This window comes from Rattus norvegicus, chromosome 9 (assembly GCF_036323735.1).
Source record: "Rattus norvegicus strain BN/NHsdMcwi chromosome 9, GRCr8, whole genome shotgun sequence".
NCBI classification, from domain to species: domain Eukaryota; kingdom Metazoa; phylum Chordata; class Mammalia; order Rodentia; family Muridae; genus Rattus; species Rattus norvegicus.
In genome coordinates, this window is record NC_086027.1 from 10,840,004 (window position 1) to 10,863,537 (window position 23,534).

The 23,534-nt window shown below is 42.3% G+C and overlaps 1 protein-coding gene across 3 annotated transcripts in view; it reads right to left on the bottom strand.

Annotated features, from left to right (window-relative positions):
• LOC134480478 (uncharacterized) overlaps nucleotides 1-16,382 on the bottom strand; it is a 39,090-nt gene extending 22,708 nt beyond the window's left edge. The window contains exons 1-3 of one of the 3 annotated variants that reach the window (XM_063267969.1): nucleotides 2,796-4,338; nucleotides 1,906-2,065; nucleotides 443-574 (exon numbers count right to left, since the gene is read on the bottom strand). In XM_063267969.1, the coding sequence (XP_063124039.1) occupies nucleotides 443-574; nucleotides 1,906-2,065; nucleotides 2,796-2,925 (422 nt within the window). In that variant the 5' untranslated portion in view covers nucleotides 2,926-4,338. Of the gene's footprint in view, nucleotides 1-442; nucleotides 4,339-15,958 lie in introns of those variants that run through there. The other 2 variants (XM_063267971.1, XM_063267970.1) reach the window with 2 other exon arrangements.
• Nucleotides 16,383-23,534: the final 7,152 nt, after the last annotated feature.

Sequence of the window (23,534 nt, forward strand, 5' to 3'; positions counted from 1 at the left end):
TAGAAGAGATGGTCCATAAGGGAGCTCGTATGTCCATGGTATGGTGAAACCATCTTCACGTTGTGGGGAAAGCCCCTCTGAGGGGGAGTTGAAGACCCAATAGCTATACAATCTTTCCATGTGTTTCTCATGGATCACAGATCTTTAAATCTCCTGTCAGAGTCCTAGAGATTCAGAGTTTATTGATACTCCCATCATGGTGCAAACCTTTTCTATCTAGAGGAACTTTAACGGGGAAAATAACAATTGGAGGGTCTTCTACAACCTTCACATGTACGACAACTGAGTCCAAGAGCTACAAATCTAAGACCCTTGCCAGGAGGCAGCCTTCTTGTTAAGAGTCAGACACTACAGAACCAGAGCCCTGACTTTGTTTCAAAGTCATACAGGACAGAAGCATTCCCTGCCTAGTGCTGGGTTCTCATCTCTGTCAGCGACTCACCGGTAGGAACTGTTCACTTGTATGAGCTCCTTGTACCTCTCCATGGCATCGCTTATTGAGTTGGTCATCATTTGCATAGCCATCATTCTCATCTCATGTTCAGATTGAAGGACTGGCAATTCTACATGCAGCCTGGGTTAGGTCATGGCCAAAGGAACAAATAATGTTTTGAACTCACGATTTCAGAATTAGGTGAAATGTAAATGAAAATATATAATAAAAAATTTCAAATTCAAGGAATGGTGGAAGGGAAGAAAATGGCAAATTCAAAAACCAGACCAAAACCCAACAGTGAGACTCAATCCACAGAAAATATTTCTATGTAAATAAGCAAACATTTGTTTTGAAATAAGGACTCCTTGGAATCCTGAGAGATATGGTTCTGCAAAGACTCACTATATAGGAGGGGGCAGAGCCTGAGAGCTGCCTGTTTGGGAAGAACAATGGTCAAGACCACAGTGACCATTTCTAGGTCACAATAATCAATCCCTGGGTACTTAAAAAAATAAAAAACTAAAGATCAAAGCAGGTGAAAGAAATTAGGTAAAATCAGACTGCTCTCCCTGTTACTTAAACTCAGTATGTACAACATACTTGCTCCTTCAAAGTATTTGTACTGGTTAAGTTTATTATCCTGGGCACAGGAGAACTGAGCCACGGTACCAGTTGGAGCGACCTGACCTTCAAGAGCTGGCCAGGTGAGCATGATGGAATTGACTAGTTCAGGAAGAAGATTCCTCCAGTCTGTGCCACAGCTTTGGGCCCAAGAGAAAGCTGTGATGACATTTCTCTTGTTTTGAAAGCAGGTATACTCAATCCTTGGTTTCTATCGTTACATGAATTCCCAGAGGGCATAACTAAGTTTGACCGGGAAGAGGATTTATAGCACCTCCTCCCCTCAGGAGAGTCCTGGGTGCCACCAAGGTATACAGAAGGAGCAAAGTGCTCTTTTGATCAGTGTGGGCCTCCACGTACTCATCACTATCATGACCTGCAAAGTGTTGATCAAACAAATCCTCAGACCCCATCAAAGGTCCCAGACGTCCTGATCCAGAGTAAACCACCAACAAATACTGCCACATATATACACACCAACCCATATCCAAACACATTTAGAATGCCAACTACATCCATGGAGGTGCCATAGAATCAGTGTATAATGAACAAATTCAGAGGAAAGAGTGATGACGTGCAGGCATTTCATTCACACACACAGTTTCAGCAAGTGTGACAAGGTCCTTCTAGCTGTTGACAGAACCAATGCTAATCCAAGAGGCTCAGGGTCAAGTACAAAAGAGGTTGACCCTAAACACACAGCACCTAGCTTATCTCACAAGCAAATGCTTGCCAAATCTCCTTAAAATCCAGGATGAGAGGTGAAACTTTCTCGTGCTATGAGGAAATCTCGAGGTAGCAGAGAGAGAGCGCAAGACAGTGAACAGGTTACTGGGCATAATGACTACCTGTGGTCCCACTCATCATAGATATAAAGATCCAGGATTTGATAAAGTTCATCCCTCTCGAATTGACACTTCTGGATTTCAAATTTGAGTTCCTCCAGTTCCTTTAGACACTCCTCTTGCTTACTGATGACATTTTGGGATGATGCCTTCCTACCAAAACCTGTAGACATATAAACCCAAGTGAATTTGCATATTTGATGGCCCGTGGGCAGAAAAGATCATTCTGAATCCGAAAAGGAGGTAGAGGAAGGGGAAATGGTAGAGACTGGGTGAATCCCTGAAAGAGCAGAAAAGCTTTCTTAAAGATTGATTCTTAAGCTATGTCCCTCTTCCCAACCTCTAATGCCATAAACGTGCCACACTCACTATTACACAACCCCCGGCACTGAAAGTTATAATCTGACTGAGACATAAACATCTGCGACATTGTTATCTCATATCAGATGTGGTGCAGATAATCCTGGAGTTCATAATGACTTCATAATGCTTACCACCATCAAGCTCCAACCAAGTGTGGTCCAGCCCAAAGTGTCTGAGAACTCAATTCATGACTAGGGGTGCATCCTTCCTTGTTCTCGCCATCAGACACTTATGTAACCTACAGTAATCTAGAGGATGAAGTGCTTCAACTCCCAACCATGGATCGTCACATTGTTAATCCCACAGTGCCTCCTACTGCCATTCGTTGACACTCACAGTTAAAAAGCTTCAAGAAAAGACACTAAAGTCTTTCCACTTTATGGCTTTCTCTCAAATTAAAGATCAGGAACTTCTGACTCTTGGTTTGCCTTTGAAAAATCCCAAGGCTCCTGCTTGTAAGGCCTAATCTTAGAAGGCACATCTCAAACCTACCTCTTTGAGGATGTTCCCCAACTCTGCCCACGACTCACCAAGCCTTCCCCAGAATGATTTCCTCCTTCCTGTGTCACTAGAGAGGGGGACAGCTTCCCTCTGACCTGGTGTGGTCTCTCCTTGATCAACACTTTCCTTCCGAAATAGCCTGAGCAGCTGGCGAAACATGCCTGCTTGTGAACCCAAAGGGAACTGAAGTAATATCCCAAAGGCAGTTGGTGTCACCAGAACACTGGTGACATCACAGAAGATTCTAGGGATCTCTTAGATACAATAGAGTGTCCAGTGAACGGCTTACTGGTAATGTCACTGGAAAATTCTATGGCCTACCTACCAACCAGCTCTCCCCTCACTGATGAATTTATGTGGGGACCCTTTCCTCCAGTCTCCCATGTGTCACTGGGAATACCATTTGGCAACCTCTATTTCAAAGCTAGATATGTCTCTCTGCTTCATTAGAAGTCAACAATGCTTTTGCTGGGGAGGGTTGCTTACAACCCTGAATTAGAGAACCGATTTTTCTTAGCACCCAAATCTCTAGGGACTAAGGAGGAGGGAGATTTTTCTTAAAAGTAAATCAACTACTTGAGACAATGTATGTGACACACATTTCCATTCCTAAGCTTTTCCCTTCTTCTGGAGGCCAATATATTTCTTCTATACCTCTGAGTGCATAAAACCTGGAAATATTTGCTTACTGTGCAGTCCTTGAAAGCCGACATTGTTTCCATTTACATATCCATGTATTTCACAAAATCAATGGTCTATAATCCTATTTTTTTGCAATAAAAACTCCTTTTTCTTGGGAACATAGGGATCAACTACATGGCATATATAAAATAATAAATTTCTGTCTGTTTTATATATTATGTAGGACATCCTCCCTTTCTCATATATAACAAGACAATTAAATTGGACATCAGTGAGCAAATGTCAACCAGGACCTTGTGTTAAAACATTGTAACTATATAGCCATCACTTCTCCAATATCATTCTTCGTGAATAGACAAGTCTAGGCATGAGAATATTGGGGACTACACCATGAACTTTTACTTGTAGCAAACAGAAGAATCAGGAGGATGGAAAGGGAGTGGAATGGCCTGAGTTCAGGTTGAACCTCAATTTTAATGGGTCCATACGTTCAGGAGGGAGTCTATTTGGCATTGTGATATATTGATTCTGTCTTCTTATCATAGGTGTTATAATAATTCAACATGAATGTGTGGTATAATGCCACCCCACCTCAGAGATGTAAGAGTGAAAATCATGTCTGACCATTCTGGGAAGAACTCTGACTTTTACTACCATCTGGAGTTATACAACATCACTATACAAAGCTCAGAAGAGAGGGGTGCAGATGTGCAGGCCCTAGAAGTTGAGGATCTTTTCTTCTGATTAAGCCACTTGTTTTTCCTATGTAATATTTCCCTTGCTCTTTTACTAATGGTGGTTGACTTCTTTTCTGGCCTGAGGTAAACTGGAGTCCAATCTTTTGGATTACCGAACCTTCTATTTTTGAGATGACAGGCCCACCAAGGGTCCTACTGCATACAGAAGGTATGAATAAGTCTCAGGGGCTGGAGTAAGTTAAAAACGTCTGTGATAACAAAGAACTGATTAAGAAAACAAGAGCCCAGCTGCTCATCAAGATCACAGTTGTATGATAGTAAGAAAATGTGAATAGGGCATTGGGTGAAAGATAAATTAATTAGGAGGTCACAGGCTTAGAAGGGGTAGCCTTTGCTCTCAGTGGAGCTGCCATTCTTTCTGCCATTCCTCGCCCTCTGCCACAGGACCAGAGACTTCCCCATACAAATGGCTGGCCTTGCCAAAGACCTGGCAGGGCTTCTCCCTGTAGAATAGGACACATAGAGTCCTTGAGGACTCACCAAGAGGTCTTCTCCACACGGTCCCTTGTTGTCAAAGGGAAATGTTCCTGCAGAATCCTGCCATGGCAGCAGGAATTTCAACCTGGCTGCTCTTGGTCCAGCTCACTGGGTGCAGGCCTGAGGCCCAGGGGTATCTGGGGAGAGAAGCAGCATGCACTACCTCACAGCTCTCTCTTTGTTGGATGCAACTGCTAGGACTGTGATAGGATTTTTGTTTCTTTGTGTGTTTATTAGAAATACCTACAAAGCTGATTAAAGTTGCAACATGCCTTCATGCCCAGAGTGCAGAATGTTTTTACATCGTTGTTGTTCCTGTTTTATGTTTGGATTTTGTCTTTTAATCCCCTCAGGAAATTTCCCTGTGCTTAGAATGTTAAGCACATGCTCCATAGGGATCAATTATTCAAGTTCGACAAAGCTTTTGTTCTCACCATCACTCCACAGATGATGCCATTACTTACTTTGAAATAAGAAAACAGTCATAGAGAAGTAAATTAACCTGTAAGCTATCAAAGAAGAAACACATCATGATTGTGGAATGGCACCCCAGTATTTTGTATTTCCTAAGTTATTTTTATTTTAAACAATTTTATTGGATTTTTTTGGGTACATTTCATCTTTTTTAAATCCTTAAAGGTATCTTTTATTCCTCTCCTCCCATTTACAAGTTGGAATTTCACATGTAATTGTTAGTCCAGATAGTTGGGTCAATGGCTTAGATATCACCTTGGCCTAGTTTCCTTGGCATAAGCTGAATTAGAAGCAGACTCAAAGATTCAGGACCAACAAATAATAAATTCCACTACATCTGGATACCTAGCCTCACAGCCAGGAAGGGACTGTATTTCCATTCACTATTTAAAAAAATAATGCAGTTCATTAACATATAAAAAATTTCTCAAGTATATTAAAGTGTTTACCATGGTCATACAGTTTTTCAAATACCTGGCCTTCATCTTTTTCCAAAACCTAAAATTTCTTTCTTATTCACATTTTTTGATTATTTTTTGGTATTAGTATCATTTTTTTAAATTTCAGTTTTTTTAATAGATATATATGTTTTATTCAAACGTTATTCCCTTTCCCAGCTTTTGGTCCATAAGCCCCCCTGCCGTGCCCTCTCCCATATGTATGGTCCCCCAATCCATGCCACTTAGAAACCCCTTCCCGGACATTTCCCTGCACTGAGGGTCCAACCTTGTTAAGAACAAGGGCTTCCCCTTTCACAGGTGCCCCAACAAGGATATTCTCTCCTACATATGCAGTTGGACCCCTGGGTCAGTCCACGTATAGTCTTTTGCTAGTGGTTTATTTGGTTGGCATTGCTGTTCTTATGGGGTTGCAAGCCCTTCAGCTCTTTGAATCCTTCTTCTAATTCCCATAAAGGGCGTCCTGTTCTCAGTTTAGTAGTCTACTGCCAGCACTGACCTCTTGATTTGACATGCCCTGGATGTGTCTCTCAGGGGAGATGCATATTCTGTCCCTTTCAGTAAGCATTTTTTAGCTTCATCAATCTTACCTAGTTTTGGTGGCTGTATATATATGGGCCACATGTGTGGCAGACTCTGAATGGCTGTTCCTTCGGTCTCTGCTTTAGATTTGGCCTCCATATCCCCTCCTATGGATATTTTTGTTCAACATTTTAGGAAGGAGTGGGAGCATCTGCACTTTGGTCATCCTTCTTCTTGAGTTTCCTGAGATCTGTAGATTGCATCTTGGGTAATTCGAGGTTTTGGTCAATATCCACTTATCAATGAGTGCATACTGTCAATGAGGGGTTCTGAGTACCTGGAAGAGAATGAGGGACAAGAGATGTGAAGAAGGACTCCAAGACAAGAGTCTGATCAAGGCGACACTTTTATTTTTCCCCAAGGCTGAATTTGTAGCCTAAAATGGATAACAGAGAGAGGAGAGTAGTAAGAAACATTTACCCACGCCAAGGACACAATATTCATGTGGTCAGGGAATCGGCTGATGTTGACAGGTTGTCAGAAAGGTCACAGGTTTGTAATATCTATTAGTCAGCAGGATGTTGTTTTTTCAGAAAGGTTACAGGTCATGACTTTGGGTATCTTAATGTCAGACGTTATCATATGATTATTCATCTTGACCACCACATTTGTATTAGTCTTCTGCAGCTGGCTGGCGATTTTCCATGAACCCAGTCATACTTAATGCTAACCATAATAATAACATCAATAATGGAGGGCTTCAAGGCCATCGCTCCCAAGAGCATACCAAGTGTGTTTTTCTGTGATTGGGTTACCTCACTGTGGATGATATTTTCTAGTTCTTTCCATTTGCCTGTGAATTGAACGTAGTCATTGTTTTTGATAGCTGAGTGGTACTCCATTGTGTAGATGTACCACATTTTTCGAATAAATTCCTCTGTTGAAGGGCATCTGGGTTCATTCCAGCTTCTGGCTATTATGAATAAGGCTGCTATGAACATAGTGGATCATATGTGTTATTGTATGTTGGAGCATCTTTTGAGTATATGCCCAGGACAGGTATAGCTGTGTGCTCAGGTAGTGCAATGTCCAATTTTCCAGGAACGTTCAGACTGATTTCCAGAGTTCTTGTACCAGTTTGCAATCCCAGCAATAATGGACAAGTGTTCCTCTTTCTCCACATCCTCGCCAGCATCTGTTGTCACCTGATTTTTTGATCTTAGACATCCTGACTGGTGTGAGGTGGATTCTTAGGGTTGTTTTGATTTGCATTTCTCTGATGACTAAAGATATTGAGCATTTCTTTAGGTGCTTTTCAGCTATTCTATATTCCTCAGCTGAGAATGTTTTCTTCAGCTCCGAACCCCATTTATTAACAGGGGTGTTTGGCTCTCTGTACTCTAACTTCTTCTGTTTTGTGTATACTTTGGATATAAGCCCTCCATCAGATGCAGGATTGGTCAAGATTTTTTCCCAATCTGTGGGTTGCCTTTTTGTCCTAATGACACTGTCCTTTGCCTTACAGAAGCTTTTCAGTTTTATGAGGTCCCATTTGTCGATTCTTGATCTTAAAGCATAAGCCATTGGTATTTTGTTTAGGAAATTTTCCTTAGTGCTCATGTCTTCGAGACTCTTCCCTACTTTTTATCCACTACTTTTAGTGTATCTGGTTTGATGTGGAGGTCCTTGATCCACTTGGACTTAAGCTTTGTACAGGGTAATAAGAATGGGTCAACTTGCATTCTTCTACATGTTGACCTCCAGTTGAATCAGCACCATTTGTTAAAAATACTATCTTTCTTCCATTGGATGATTTAACTCCTTTGTCAAAGATCAAATGACCATAGGTGTGTGGGTTCATTTCTGTGTCTTCAATTATGTTCCACTGAGCTGCCTGTCTGTATGCCAATACCATTCAAACTATTGCTCTGTAATACTGCTTGAGGTCAGAGATGGTGATTCCCCCAGAAGTTCTTTTATTGTTGAGTAGAGTTTTGCTATCCTGGGTTTTATGTTATACCAAATGACGGCAAATTGCACTTTCTACCTTTATAAAGAATTGAGTAGGAATATTGTTGGTGATGGCATTGAATGTGTAGATTGCCTTTGGCAAAATGGTCATTTTTTACCATATTCATCCTGCCAATCTATGAGCATGGGAGATCTTTCAATCTTCTGAGACCTTCTTCAATTTCTTCAGAGATTTGAAGTTCTTGTCATACAGATTTTTTACTTGCTTGGTTCAAGTAACAGCAAGTTATTTTATATTATTTGGGACTATTGTGAAGGGTGTCATTTCCCTAATTTCTTTCTCAGCCTGTTTACCCTTTGAGTAGAGGAAGACTACTGAATTGTTTGGGTTAATTTTATACTCGGACAGTTTGCTGAAGTTGTTGATCAGGTTAAGTAGTTCTCTGGTAGAATTTTGGTGTTGCTTAAGTAGACTATCATATCATCTTCAAATATTAGTGTTTTGACTTCTTCCCTTCTAGTTTTTTCCCTTTGACCTACTTTCATTGTTTGATTGCTATGGCTAGGACGTTAAGTACCATATTGAAAAAGTAAGGAAAGAGTGGGCAGCCTTGTCTAGTCCCTGATTTTAGTGGGATTCCTTCAATTTTCTCAGTTTAGTTTGATATTAGCTACTGGTTGGATGTATTTTGCCTTTTCCTATATTTAGATATGGGCCTTGAATTCCTGATCTTTCCAGGACTTTAAAATGAAAGGGTAATGAATTTTGTCAAATGATTTCTCAGCATCTAATGAAATGATCATGTGGTTTTGACTTTGTTTATATGATGAATTTCGTTGATGGACTTCCGTATATTAAACCATCCCTGCATCCTTGCCATGAGGCCTACTTGACCATGATGGATGATTGTTTGGATGCGTTCTTGGATTCAGTTTGCAAGAATTTTATTGAGCGTTTTTGATCAATATTCATAAATCAAATAGGTCTGAATTTCTCTATCTTTGTTGTATCTTTGTGTGGTTTAGGTATAAGAGTAATTGTGGCTTCATAGAAGGAGTTTGGTAGTGCTCTGTCTGTTTCTATTTTGCGGAATAGTTTGGACAGTATTGGTATGAAGTCTTCTATGAAGGTCTGATAGAATTCTGCACTAAATCCATCTGGTCCTGGGCACTTTTTGGATGGGAGATGTTTAATAACAGTTTCTATGTCTTTATGAGTTATGGGGTTGTTTTGATGGTTTATTTGTTCCTGATTTAACTGTGGTACCTGGTATCAGTATAGAAAATTGTCCATTTCCTCCACATTTTCCAGTTTTGTTGAATATATGTTTTTGTAGTAGGATCTGATGATCTTTTTAATTTCTTCAGATTTTGTTGTTATGTCTCCCTTTTATTTCTGATTTTATTAATTTGGATACACTCTCTGTGACCTCTGGTTAATATGGCTATGTGTTTATGTATTTTGTTGATTTTCTCAAAGAACCAGCTCCTGGGTTTGCTGATTCTTTTGATACTCGGTTTTGTTTCTGCTTGTTTGATTTCAGCCCTGAGTTTGATTATTTCCTGCCTTCTACTCCTCTAGGGTTTATTTAATTTTTTCTACAGCTTTTAGGTGTGCTGTCAAGCTGCTGACATATGCTCTCTCTTGTTTCTTTTTGCAGGCACTCAGAGCAATGAGTTTTCCTCTTAGTGCTGCTTTTATTGTGTCCCATAAGTTTGGGTATGTTGTATCTTCATTTTCATTAAATTCTAAGAAGTCTTTAATTTCTTTCTTATGTCTCCAATGACCAAGTTGTCATTGACTTCAACTTCCATGTATATGTGGGCTTTCTGTCCTATTTGTTGTTATTGATCAGCAGCCTTAGTCCGTGGTTTTTTGAAAGGATGCATGGGATTATTTCTATCTTCCTGTACCTGTTGAGGCTTGTTTTGTGACCGATTATATGGTCACTTTTGGAGAAGGTACCGTGGGATGCTGATAAGAAGGTATATCCTTTGGTTTTAGGGTGGAGTGTTCTATAAATATATGTTAAATCCATTTGTTTCATAACCTGTTAGTCTTTCTGTGTCTCTGTTTAATTTCTGTTTCCCTGATCTGTCCATTGATGAAAGTGGCGTGTTTAAATCTCCTACTATTATTGTTTGTGGTGCAATGTATGATTTTTTTGAGCTTTAGAAAGGTTTCTTATTGTTTAGGGACACAACTGCTATATACTTGACAAATATAGCAATCAACCAGAATATCCGTAGAAAGCATGTGACTGTGGCCACATGAGGATGAGTTTCTTTCAAAGATCATCATGATTTTTGGTAAGATCTTCCCTGTAATTGGTGGCATGGCTTCCCACAAACATGGTCCAGTTGTCTAGAATCTCCTCCTTGGTCAGCATCTCATCCTTGTTTTTATCTGACTCATACACCAGATGCTGGGCCTCAGCCTGTGCATGGTCATAGTCCTGAGGGAGGATCCAGTGGTGAATCTCATCCTAGTCCAGTTTCCCATCCTTGTTCAGATCTGGGAAATCATTGAACTGCTCCCCAGACAAAACCCAGTCGGTCTCAGGGCAATTGTCCTCGTGAGAAAAAGATGTCCACAATGTACTCATCCTCGTCCACAAAACCATCCCCATTCTTGTCGATATTCTTCCTCGTTTCCAGAACTACAATCTCCTTCATATGTTCTAAATCCTCTTAGTGCAGAAAAGCAATGAACCCGTCCTGAGTAGCTGTCAGGTCACCATCAAGGCCTTAAACTCCTCTCATCTCGTGGAGGCACCTTTTTAAAGTTGTGATGATCAGAGCTATCTTGGAATTCAGCAAGGTTTCCCAGGTAGTAGCCATAGGTAGCCTGCTTGTATTCTTCCCAGGAGATTTTTCATCTATGTCCCTATCATAATCCTTCCAGAGTTTAGCCACCTTTTGGTTGATGTATCTTTTCTGTACCTGTTTGATCCAAACTTTCAGGTCCTCAGTAGTAACAAGGCTGCCTTCATCACTGTTGATTGGATCAACAATTTTCCCCAGCCTCTCCTGCTCTCGTCCAGGATTAGCTATCAAAGGTCTTGGAGTCGTCCTTGCCCAGGAAGACCTCATGATCGTACAGGAAGCTGTACTTATTCTCTGGTGGCCATTCGCCCTGCTCTGAATCAGGACAAACCATGTGCTCCTTGCTCATCATGCTCTTGGCCATGAACGCCAGGACCAGTGCCAGCAGGAGCCCATGGAGAGTCCCAGGCTGACACCATGTACCACAGTCGTGATCAAAGGGAGGCAGCAGGGAAGTAGGTGCTCAGAGCAGCTTATCTGCTGTCCCTTCCCCAGAGAGGGCTTTTGTTACATTTCAAACGTTATCCGTTTTCCTGGTTTCCACAAAACCCCTTATAAAACCCCCTCCCCCTTCTACTGTGAAGGTGTTACCACACCCACCCAAACACCCAGGCCTATCTGCCTCCCTGTTCTGGTTTCCCCTACACTGGGGCATCAAGCCTTGACAAGACCAAGGGCTTCTCCTCCCATTTGTGCACAAGAAGGCCATCCTCTTCCACACATGCAGCTGTAGCCATGGGTCTTTCCATGTGTACTCTTTGGATGGTGATTTTGGGTGCTGGGAGCTCTGGGTGTATTTTAGTGTTGTTCTTATGGGGCTGTAAACCCCTTCAGCTCCCTCAATCCTTTCTCTTACTCCTCCATTGGGGACCCTGGTCTCAGCTGAATGGTTGGCTGCAAGTATCTGCCTCTGTATTTGTCATGCTCTTTACCCCACTCTTTTGAGCAGATATCCACAGAGCAACGAAGATGTATTGTCTTGGCGTGATGATGTACAGACAAATAGATGATTTCTTAATTCTTATGATGGTTCTATAAGAGTTCCTAAAATAGATTAGTAATTTTAGGCTCCTTTATAATGGGACAGCTATTATGTTTTCTCTGGTAATCAAAATTGCATTGAGAACTCTTCCTTCTTAAAGTTTCATGAGTGAATTGCTTCTGTAATACCAAGCAGGCATCTACAAATTAGAACCCATGCTAAGAGGGTATAAACCAATTAACCAAAGTTCATAAAAAGAGAACTAATGATTTACTATAGGTGCAAGGACTGAACATAAATAATTGACTGGATTTGCCTATAGGAAATTTCACTTATTCTTTTCTCATAAAAATTACAGCTTTTAACTCTCCATGAATGTGCAGAGCCAGTGACAGATGGTGACGGTTTATCCTGATGATTACTCTTCATGGATATGCATGTAAACATTCCCTGTCCTAAACTGATTATCCAACTTATGATTTGAATTCCTGTGCAAACTTGTGGTGACCTTTTCACCATGTGATGCTGTGTTCAGAAAGATATACAAATGCTGAGGACAAAGAGAGAGAAAGCTTTTTAGACAGAACTGAACTGAAGAGAACAGAACTCAAGAAGAACTTAGAAGTAAAGGCATAGCGTTGAGAGTAAGGCATTGAGAGTAAGGAAATTATTGTGTCATAAGAGCAAGAGGAAAGGAGATAAGAAGAAGAGAGCAAGGAGAACCTTATAAGTCAAACTTTATGGAGGCAAACCTTTGTAGAAATTTTAGGAAAACGGAAGAACTTATGAATAAAGGTTAAAATCACTGCTCTTCAGTCTTCAGCCTGGCTCACTGGCTAGCCTCTGCTCTTCAGTCAGGCTCACTGGCTAGCCTCTGCTCTTCAGCCTGGCTCACTGGCTAGCCTCTGCTCTTCAGTCAGGCTCACTGGCTAGCCTCTGCTCTTCAGCCTGGCTCACTGGCTAGCCTGTGCTCTTCAGCCTGGCTCACTGACTAGCCTCTGCTCTTCAGTCAGGCTCACTGGCTAGCCTCTGCTCTTCAGTCAGGCTCACTGTCTACCCTGTGCTCTTCAGTCAGGTTCCCTGGCTAGCTTCTGCTCTTCAGTCAGGCTCACTGGCTAGCCTCTGCTCTTCAGTTAGGCTCACTGACTAGCCTCTGCTCTTCAGTCAGGCTCACTGGTTAGCCTCTGCTCTTCAGCCTGGCTCACTGGTTAGCCTCTGCTCTTCAGTCAGACTCACTGGCTAGCCTCTGCTCTTCAGCTAGGCTCACTGGCTAGCCTCTGCTCTTCAGCTAGGCTCACTGGCTAGCCTCTGATCTTCAGTCAGGTACACTTTCTAGCCTCTGCTATTCAGTTAGGCTCACTGGCTAGACTCTGCTTCTCAGCTGGGCTCACTGGCCTATGGGGCCCTAGCACATCGCTTAACCATCTGCTCATGACTGCCTGACCACACTGACCACCTGACCGGTCGCCCTGACTTCTTAAAGTCATTCTCTAGAAAGAGCACAAGAAACCAAAGAGAAACACCACAGCAAACTTTTCCCATGGGCTCTGCTTTAACCTTAAGTGCTTTCATTATTTCTTTAAAAGAGTGAAATATAATTTCGGCTATTCATATGGCCAAGAGAGCTGTGCAGTAGTCATTGCTTTAGGGAATTTGGTGCTAAATCAAAAGATTCCTTTATTCTATCATGATGTTATCTGTATGCTGTAAGATGTATGTTTAGAAAACACAACACCAAATTCCTAAAATCTAGATGTTTTAAGACATCAGCTCATGGAGAAACATAACTGCTTCCTATCTAGACTGGGCTTTTTTGCTATACTGCAGGTACAATCAATTTTCCACACTACTTCCATGATTTTCAAGAATGATTAAGAGAAAAATAAGTTGAACATAATGGCCAGAAAGGGGGTTCTGTCAAGTTGTCTTATGTGGGACAAGATACCAAACTATGATGGTAAACCTAAAACCACCTGTTCCCAAAACTAAGAGTACTTACAGAAAATACATACTTTCTTATCATTCCTCCTCCCCAATGATCAGTGATTTAATGAGCACCTACAAGATCCTAGCACTGCGCATCTAAGTGTGTAATGGTGAATAAAAAACTTAATAAAAAGCCTCATTAAGGAATAAAGAAAAATGAAACATAACTTTGAAACTCAGAATTCAATATAAGCAAAACCACCATTTCTTCTACTGGTGATTTCTGAAAACTTCATCATTTTTTCCATGGGCTTCTACAGTAATGATACTGAGTCTTGATTTGGTAAATCACAAAAAGCAACTCACACTTCTTTCTTGGCTCCCACAACTGTCAAAGGGAACAACACTGTTGCTGTCCATTGTGCTTCCCTATCAATCCTGCTATGGATGGTAATGAATTCCAGTCTTTTCAATGTGAAAACAGGCCACCACTTGAGGGCAAAGGTTATTAAAATTACCCAAACCGGTATATTCTCTAAAATTTTCACATAGCATTTTACTGATATCACAATGTAAATTCACCACAAATATTTAACCAATGAAAATATTGAATAGCTCTGCAAATAGGAGCGATAATCATATATACTTGAAAACAACTATTATGGAAACAAAGGACGTACTAGGAGAAAAGATACATCACTAAAAGCTACACAAGCAGCAAAAAAGACACTACATTTCTTGGTTTAAAAGTTAGGTGATACACTTGATCTTTAAAGACAGGCAATGTACTTGATCTTTAAGCCCTTTAACTGTGCCCTGTCCACATAGAAACTGCAGTAGATGACAATCTTTTGTAAGATTTATTTATTTATATGTGAGACAATGCAGCTGTCTTCAGACACACCAGAAGAGGGCATCAGTACTCATTATAGATGGTTGTGAGCCACCATGTGGTTGCTGGGATTTGAACTCAGGACCTCTGGAAGAACACTTGGTGCTCTTACCCACTGAGCCATCTCTCCAGCCCTCACGTCGGCCTCTTACACAGCATCACAGTAGTCTATTTCACTAGATGGATCCAGGGTGATAACAGAGAAACTTTCACAGTTCCTGAGCACTTCTGAGTTCAAATACCACCAGTGCCCACTCTGTGTTGTTGGCACATTCTGACCTGTCTCCTAAGAGTTGTCAGCCACAAAAGGGACGGGTTAGCCCCAGACAGCATTCACTGCCCAATCCTAAAAACCCCATCGATTCTGAAAAAGCAATATTCCATGCTTGCTCCATATTTGAGGAAGCCAAATGGTTGATCTGGCTCAAGGGTCTACTTTTCTTAGCTCATCAACTTTCTTTTTCCACTTCTTGTCACAAGAAGTACGTTTTTATGCTGCAACTACACTGCAATGTGTGAAGGAAACCACCATAAACTCTGGGTGCCACCTCTTGAAATTTAAAATTCACAAAACAATTCATGGCTTTCTAATCAGCACCATGGAAAATAAACAAAAACAAGCAAAACCATTCCACAGGAACTTGCTGATCTGGAGGCCTGCTCATAGCAGGCAGGAAAGAATTAAATTATGCAGAACTGTAATCTCTCAGAGCTTTGGAGGCTAAAAAGGAGGAAATCTCTGTTTATGTTCCCTTTTTCTGAGGAATTGAAGGAGGGTATTTTACATCCTCCAAATACAATCTCTTGCAAGGGGCAACCAATTACAAAGTAGATCAGAAGAAATCTATTAAATAATAATTCATTGCCTGAGGTTTTAAGAAAATATTTTCCCATGATCCCCGTCCTTTAGCATACAATGGAAACATTACAGGGAGTGTGCCACCAGGCTAAGCTGCCTCTGAAAAGCCTGTCCTGCCCTGGCAGGTACAGGCCATTCAATTCCATGTCATCTGGAGAGTGGTGACAGCCCCAAGTTGCTCTGGGGATGTCAGAGCACAGCTCTCATGCACACTCCAGACCACCTCTCCACTCTTTTCCAATACACAGGCTTTCCAATCCCTGCTTCAGCTCTCCATCCATCCCTGAACACTCCCTTCCCCTACCCAATGGGCTCACTTTGCATTGCCTCCTTCTGCCACTGCTTTCCCAGGGCGGGGGAGGGGGCCAGAAGGAGCCTAAGGAGGGGCGCGGGTCTCCTACCTACCTTGATAATGCTGCTCTTAAGGTGCAGCCCGCCCTGCTTGCTGCTTGCTGTCCCTGGGGACCAGACCGGAGGTCTGGCAAGGGGTCTGCCCGAGCGCCACGCCTCCTGGTCCCCTGGCAGGGCTGGCCTGGGATTAGTCCCTGGACACTGCGAGGCTGCAGTCTCCGTTGGAAACCCCGCCGCTGTCATAGCGCGCCCTCCCGTGTCCGAGGTGACCCCCACGCCATTACCGCCACCTTCCCTGGTCTCTTCTGCTTTTCCTTTTCTTTTTTTCTTTTCTCTTTTTGTTCGCGATGTGGCGCCTGCGAAGAGCTCGCCTCCAGCAAGGAGGACATCGTGCAGGCAGAATCACCTCAGGGCCCTGCCGGGGTCGGAGAGGGAGAGAGAGGAGTCAACTTGGGCGGCGGCGCCCTGGCTGCCCGCACCAGCGGAAGGAAAACTCGCCCAGGAACACGCGCTGCTGAGGGCGCCAAATATAACGCGCGCGCCCCGTCCCCTCAGGCCACGCGCTCACCCACGAGCTCTGCCTGACCTGAGGCCCGGCTCGGGCGCGGTCGAGCGGCGGGGTGGGAAGGACACGTGTGCCCACTCCGTGGGGCAGACAACACCTGGAGGCGCGACACTGGGAGGCCCGTGGTGCGGAGCTCCGGGCTCAGCCCAGGCCTGTCAGTACCCTCTCAATGCTCTGCGGAGGCCAGGGCGGCTTCTTCAGGCCTCCAGGCCCACTGTGACCAACCTGAGGCCATCACAGCCAGAGCTTCCAGCTGCCCCAGGCTGGAGGCTTGGTAATGGCAATTGTGGTTGCCACTCTCCTAGGCTGACTCAGCAGGGCACTAGCCACCACCTGCTGTCCTCACCTGAAGGCATCCTGATGGGGCTGAGAGCCCACATCCAGCAGGAGAGCCTCAGGGCACCGGGCCATGGTCTTGGGTCTGCACCTTGTTGCCAGCCCCTCACACATATGGCAGCATCACACATATGGCTCCTTCTACCAACCGCCACTAATCACCATTTGGACATTCCATTACAGTGTTGTCAAGAAGAAAGATTGCAAACAAACACGAAAAGAATGAAATTTAAAATCTTTTTTATCAGGTTGGAGAGATGGCTTGGTGCTTAAGAGCGCTGCTTCTCCAGTGCTCCCAAGTTCAATTCCCAGCAACCACATGGTGACCGACAACTATCTGTAGTGGGATCCAATGCCCTCTTCTGTCTGAAGCTCTCTTCTGACATGCAGGCACACTCGTAAACAGAGTGTTCATGTACAGAAATAAATAAATCTTTAAAAATAAAACCTTCTAATCAGTTAATGTATCTACATCTAGAAGCTAGAAAAGGGTCACAGCAATATTAAAAATAATTCAGAAATGGTAAAGGGATGTACGAGAGTCACAAAATTCACTGGGCAAGATGGTGTATGCCTGGAATCCCGACACTCACAAGGCTGAGGTAGGTGGATTGCCTTGATTTCAAGACTAAAGTGTGAGACCTTGTATTAGAAAACAAAACAATTGGGGAGGGGATGGAGAAAGAGACAGAGAGACAGAGAGACAGAAGAGACAGAGAGACAGAGAGACAGAGAAAGACACAGAGAGAGACAGAGACAGAGAGAGACCTCGATGTCATTTCCTGCACTGATGACAAGCTACTGAAGAATGTGAATGTCTCCTACCAAACACTGAGATAATGCGAATGACAGAATGGGTTTCTTATTAAGATATCATAAACTATAGATGGAAAAGTAATGTATAATAATTAAAAGAGAAATCAGACATTGGAAAGCCTAAATTTAGAAGACTGTATATGTTGAAGTCTTAGGGGAGGGGATGGGACGATGTGGGGGAGAGAATAATCAGAATAAATTACATATGCATATAAAAATGTTAACTAAGAGCAACCAATTAAAAGAGAAAAGCAGGTTTATTTTACAATGAAATTGAGTTCCCATATGACACTATGTAACATTTTGTAAATTGATTATATGAATTATCTGCAAGAAAAAATCAATTGTTATTAAAGATGTGGTTGTGTTCATATTAATTACAAATGTTTTAAATTCTTTTTATTTATTTGCTAATTTATTGATTGATTTTTTTTTTAAGATAGGGTTTTCCTATATAGACCAGGTTGACCTCAAAAAAGAGATCCACCTGCCTATACTTCCAAAGAGTTAGGATCAAAAGTGTATACACACACATGAAAGTTACATTCTTAAAGTGATAAAAAAAAAGTACAGTTATCAACTTGGTACAATTATTGAACAGTGATCAAGTGAATGGAAATATCAGAAACACATTTAAGGCATTAGGTCACTGTTGTTAAAAGGATCTTGAGCAGCATATATAATTCAAATCATCCAGGAGACACATTTTGAAAAAAATCAAGAAACTGGGTAAAATGATTTAAATTTTTATAATCTATTAAAAATTGTAAAGTGCATTTGATATGAAAGCTGCAAGTGATATACTTCACATTTTTGCTTATATACCATCGTCAATTTTATGTGCATCCTGCAAATATTGTCCATGTTTATTCAGGCTCTTAATATTTCACCATGACATTCACAGAAATCATATTCAGCAAACTGTATATGTTGACGTATATAGAATTGTATTCTACACAGTATAGCATAGAAATATGTATACATAACTTCCCATATGTGTGTATATACATATGTCAATAGCTCGAGAAAATGAGTATCACTTTTTCATTGTCGTATTATTTTCATCAAAATCCTGAGAACATTGAAATGGCATCAAATACGGACCAGATTGGCAAAAAAAGAAAAAAAAGGAAAAAACTCCAAAAAATAAAACTCTTATAAAGAATCTAACGATACTAGCAAAAGATGCAAAAATATTAAAGTCTAAATGAAATATAAAGCCCAGATGAAATACTGTATAATATTTTCTCAACTCTAGGATAATGAATTTTTGTACAACTATCAATAAGAGGCCTGAATTTTGAAGAATTCAAAAGTAGTGCAGTATAATTATGCAGTGGTCAATACTGTTGCATACCATTTTACATAACTGCAAACATTCTCGTTCTTTTGTTCCGTGGCCTAAGACGAACTCGGGTAGATTTATGGGGAACCATTGCATTGTAGACTTAAACTGGATTAATTTGGGGGTGAGTAAGTCATATTTTGGTAAAGTTGCTTTAAAAATAAACCTTTGGATAGTAGTACAGCAAGTAACTCTCCCTGAAGGAAAAACCAGACACCAGGAACCTAGACCACTGCTGTCCAGGAGAAATTTCTAGATGATAAAATAGTCTATATCTGCAGTGTTTCTGGCTATGGATTCTGGCTGGCTGTTTGCCTCCTGGTTTGCCTGCTGTGACTAAAGAGGCAGATTTTAGTTCTTAGTTCAGTTCATCTCAAATAGCCATGTGTGACCAGTGGGTGCCATTTGGACAGTGTAGCCACAGAAAACTGAAGCAGTGTAACCAAAGACTCACCTAGGAGTCAGTTGACCTCCTAGAAGGTGACTTGGGAAAACGTTGGCAATGAGAGCCTCTTGGGGAGCTCACCTTCACCAAAAGCAAACTGTGAATCCTTTACTCTTCTGCAATAGTCATAATGTAACTGGTCTCACACCCACCCCAACCCTCACCAAAGACACTTGAGAGGGAGCTGAACCCACTGTGTGCTTTAGATTTCACTTCGAAGTGGAGCAGACTGAGATTGCCAAGTCCTTTGTGTGGCTCCAGGGACTTGGGCCTGACCAGGAGTGAGGAGGAAATGAAGAATGACATTGGACACACATACATGGGGAAGGCTGGGTCCGTGAGCTGGAGAAAATGCAGCATCCCAGAAGCTCAGCATGTTTATTATATAGAGTTGGCCAGGAAGCAGGGCTGTTGCACAGGGCAGCAAGGAGGTGGGCATTACATGCAGATAAACAAGGAGGGGAGGACTATGCATATGTAACTGACAAGGGGCAGATTTAGCTAATCTCAGTAGGAGCAGTCTTCAGGCTGTAAATATCCAGATGGGGCCAGGGAGAAAGGTAGAGTAGACTTTTTCTGCACACACTATCAATGCCATCCTGAGAAGGCTTTGGCATGTCTCTGAGCCTCAAGGGGCATGGGGGCCTTTGCCTTTTCCCCACTGATAAATGGCTTTGGGTCCATGGCATGGTCATATCATGTTTACAGCACACATCCACTCAGGGATTCACTTCCTCAGGGCTTCCTCTGCTCCCACAGTGAGATCGCAAAAGAAAAACAGAAACCAAACAAACGAAAAGTGTGCTCAGTGAACTGGTTAATTCCCTAAAGTATACAGATCCAGTGTCCTAAGTCTAGGACTTCCTCAAAGGGTACAGAAAATCCTGTGGACCTAAAATAAGCAATAAACAAACAAACAAAAAAAACCAAAAAAAACAAAAACCAAACAAAGACCATTGTGCCTCCCAAAAAAATGAATGGGAGAAAAATTATTAAAGGTTTTCATACAAATGTTTAAGAAAAACAGAGGCAATGTACTTAATAGCGTTAGTGTGCTGAGACGTGAGGCCCACTCACAGCATGCAGCATTTGGGAGTCTCAGACAACTTAACAGAAGAGGACTCCTAATTATTCTTTGTGACCACTCCCCACATACTACTCAAAGCTTAATACTAACCTTCATAATTGAGTTGGGGACAATATTCACCATAGCAGATAATTGAAGCATTAGTGCACACAGATACACACACACACGCACACACTCACACACGCACACACACACAAAACACACACACTCACATGCATACACACACACTCACATATACACACACACTCACACACATACACACACAGACACACAGACACTCACACACACAAGCACACACACATACACACACACAGACAAAACACACACAAAACACATACAAAACACACACACACTCAGTAGCACACACAAGAGAAATGCATATTCTATGAAGTTTCTTGGCATATTTTTATTTGTAATCCTCAATGCTTTAGTATTCTTGGTTTTGCTTAAAGGGGGGAAAAGTCAGGCTTCATTTTCCCCCTTTTGAAATGACAGATATCTGTGTGTTAAACATACTCTGATGGCTGTCCAGGCTGCCTCGGCCTATTTGACAGCATCCAGGTCACCTTGGTCAGGACAGTGGTTGCTCTTCTTATTGGCAGCTGGTTTGCATCACAAGAGTTTTCCACATCCTTACCAATATTAGAAGTTTGGTGACACAAGCAGCTTGACAAACAGTAAAACTATTGTGGTTTTGCCTTTCTGGAGGACATTAAAATTTATATGGTTTGCATATTGCTTGTTTTCTTAGCATTTAGTCCTGCTTTAGCGCTGTTCAAATGTGGCCATGCAGCCAGCATCCCTTTGCTCCAGGCTCTCAGCACCCCATTCCTGTCACTGATCTGATGCATACTTGGTCCCAGAGATGGACAGCAGAGGGACTTGACACACAGCATCCACTCTGCTCCACTGCTTTGCTTTTTATAAATTCTTTACAATGGCTATTTCTTTTTTTTTCACATGCTATGTACTTTATTTTATTTTATTTTTTTATTAACTTGTGTATTTCTTATATACATTTCGAGTGTTATTCTGTTTCCCGGTTTCCGGGCAAACATACCCCTCCCCCTCCCCTTCTTTATGGGTGTTCCCCTCCCCATCCTCCCCCCCCGTTTCTGCCCTCCCCTCAACAATCTAGTTCACTGGGGGTTCAGTCCTAGCAGGACCCAGGGGTTCCCCTTCCACTGGTGCTCTTACTAGGATATTCATTGCTACCTATGAGGTCAGAGTCCAGGGTCAGTCCATGTATAGTCTTTAGGTAGTGGCTTAGTCCCTGGAAGCTCTGGTTGCTTGGCATTGTTGTACATATGGGGTCTCGAGCCCCTTCAAGCTCTTCCAGTTCTTTCTCTGATTCCTTCAACGGGGGTCCTATTCTCAATTCAGTGGTTTGCTGCTGGCATTCACCTCTGTGTTTGTTGTATTCTGGCTGTGTCTCTTGGGAGAGATCTACATCCGGCTCCTGTCACCCTGCACTTCTTTGCTTCATCCATCTTGTCTAACTGGATGGCTGTATATGCATGGGCCATATGTGGGGAAGGCTCTGAATGGGTGTTCCTTCTGTGTCTGTTTTAATCTTTGCCTCTCTATTCCCTGCCAAGGGTATTCTTGTTCCCCTTTTAAAGAAGGAGTGAAGCATTCACATTTTAATCATCCATCTTGAGTTTCATTTCTTCTAGACATCTAGGGTAATTCAAGCATTTGGACTAATAGACACTTATCAATGAGTGCATACCATGTGTGTTTTTCTGTGATTGGCTTAACTCACTCAGGAGGATATTTTCTCGTTCATTCTATTTGCCTACGAATTTCATAAAGACATTGTTTTTGATAGCTGAGTAATATTCCATTGTGTAGATGTACCACATTTTCTGTATCCATTCCTCTGTTGAAGGGCATCTGGGTTCTTTCCAGCTTCTGGCTATTATAAATAAGGCTGCTATGAACATAGTGGGGCACGTGTCTTTTTTATATGTTGGGGCATCTTTTGGGTATATGACCAAGAGACGTATAGCTGGATCCTCAGGCAGTGTCCAATTTTCTGAGGAACCTCCAGACTGATTTCCAGAATGGTTGTACCAGTCTGCAATCCCTCCAACAACGGAGGAGTGTTCCTCTTTCTCCGCATCCTCACCAGCATCTGCTGTCACCTGAGTTTTTGATCTTAGCCTTTCTCACTGGTGTGAGGTGAAATCTCAGGGTTGTTTTGATTTGCATTTCCCTTATGACTAAAGATTTTGAACATTTCTTTAGGTGTTTCTCAGACATTCGACATTCCTCAGCTGTGAATTCTTTGTTTAGCTCTGAACCCCATTTTTAATAGGGTTATTTGTCTCCCTGCGGTCTAACTTCTTGAGTTCTTTGTGTATTTTGGATATAAGGCCTCTATCTGTTGTAGGATTGGTAAAGATCTTTTCACAATGTGTTCGTTGCTGTTTTGTCCTAACCACAGTGTCCTTTGCCTTACAGAAGCTTTGCAGTTTTATGAGATCACATTTGTTGATTCTTGATCTTAGAGCATAAGCCACTGTCAATTGGATCAACAATTTTCCCCAGCCTCTCCTGCTCTCGTCCAGGCTAAGCTATCAAAGGTCTTGGAGTTCTCCTTACCCAGGAAGACCTCATGATCGTACAGGAAGCTGTGCTAGTCCTCTGGTGGCCACTCGCCCAGCTCTGAATCGGGATAAACCATGTGCTCCTTGATCATCATGCTCTTGGCCCTGAACACCAGGACCAGTGCCAGCAGCAGCCCATGGGGACTCCCAGGCCAACACCTTGCACCACAGTAGAGATCAAAGGGAGGCAGCAGGGAAGTAGGGTCTCAGAGCACCTTAGCAGCAGTCCATCCCCAGAGAGGGCTTTTGTTACATTTCAAATGTTAACCCTTTTCCTGGTTTCCCATCCACAAAACCCCTTATAACGTGCCTCCCCCTTCTACTGTGAGGGTGTTACCACCCACTCAAACACCCAGGCCTACCTGCCTCCCTGTTCTGGTTTCCCCTACACTGGGGCATCAAGCCTTGACAAGACCAAGGGCTT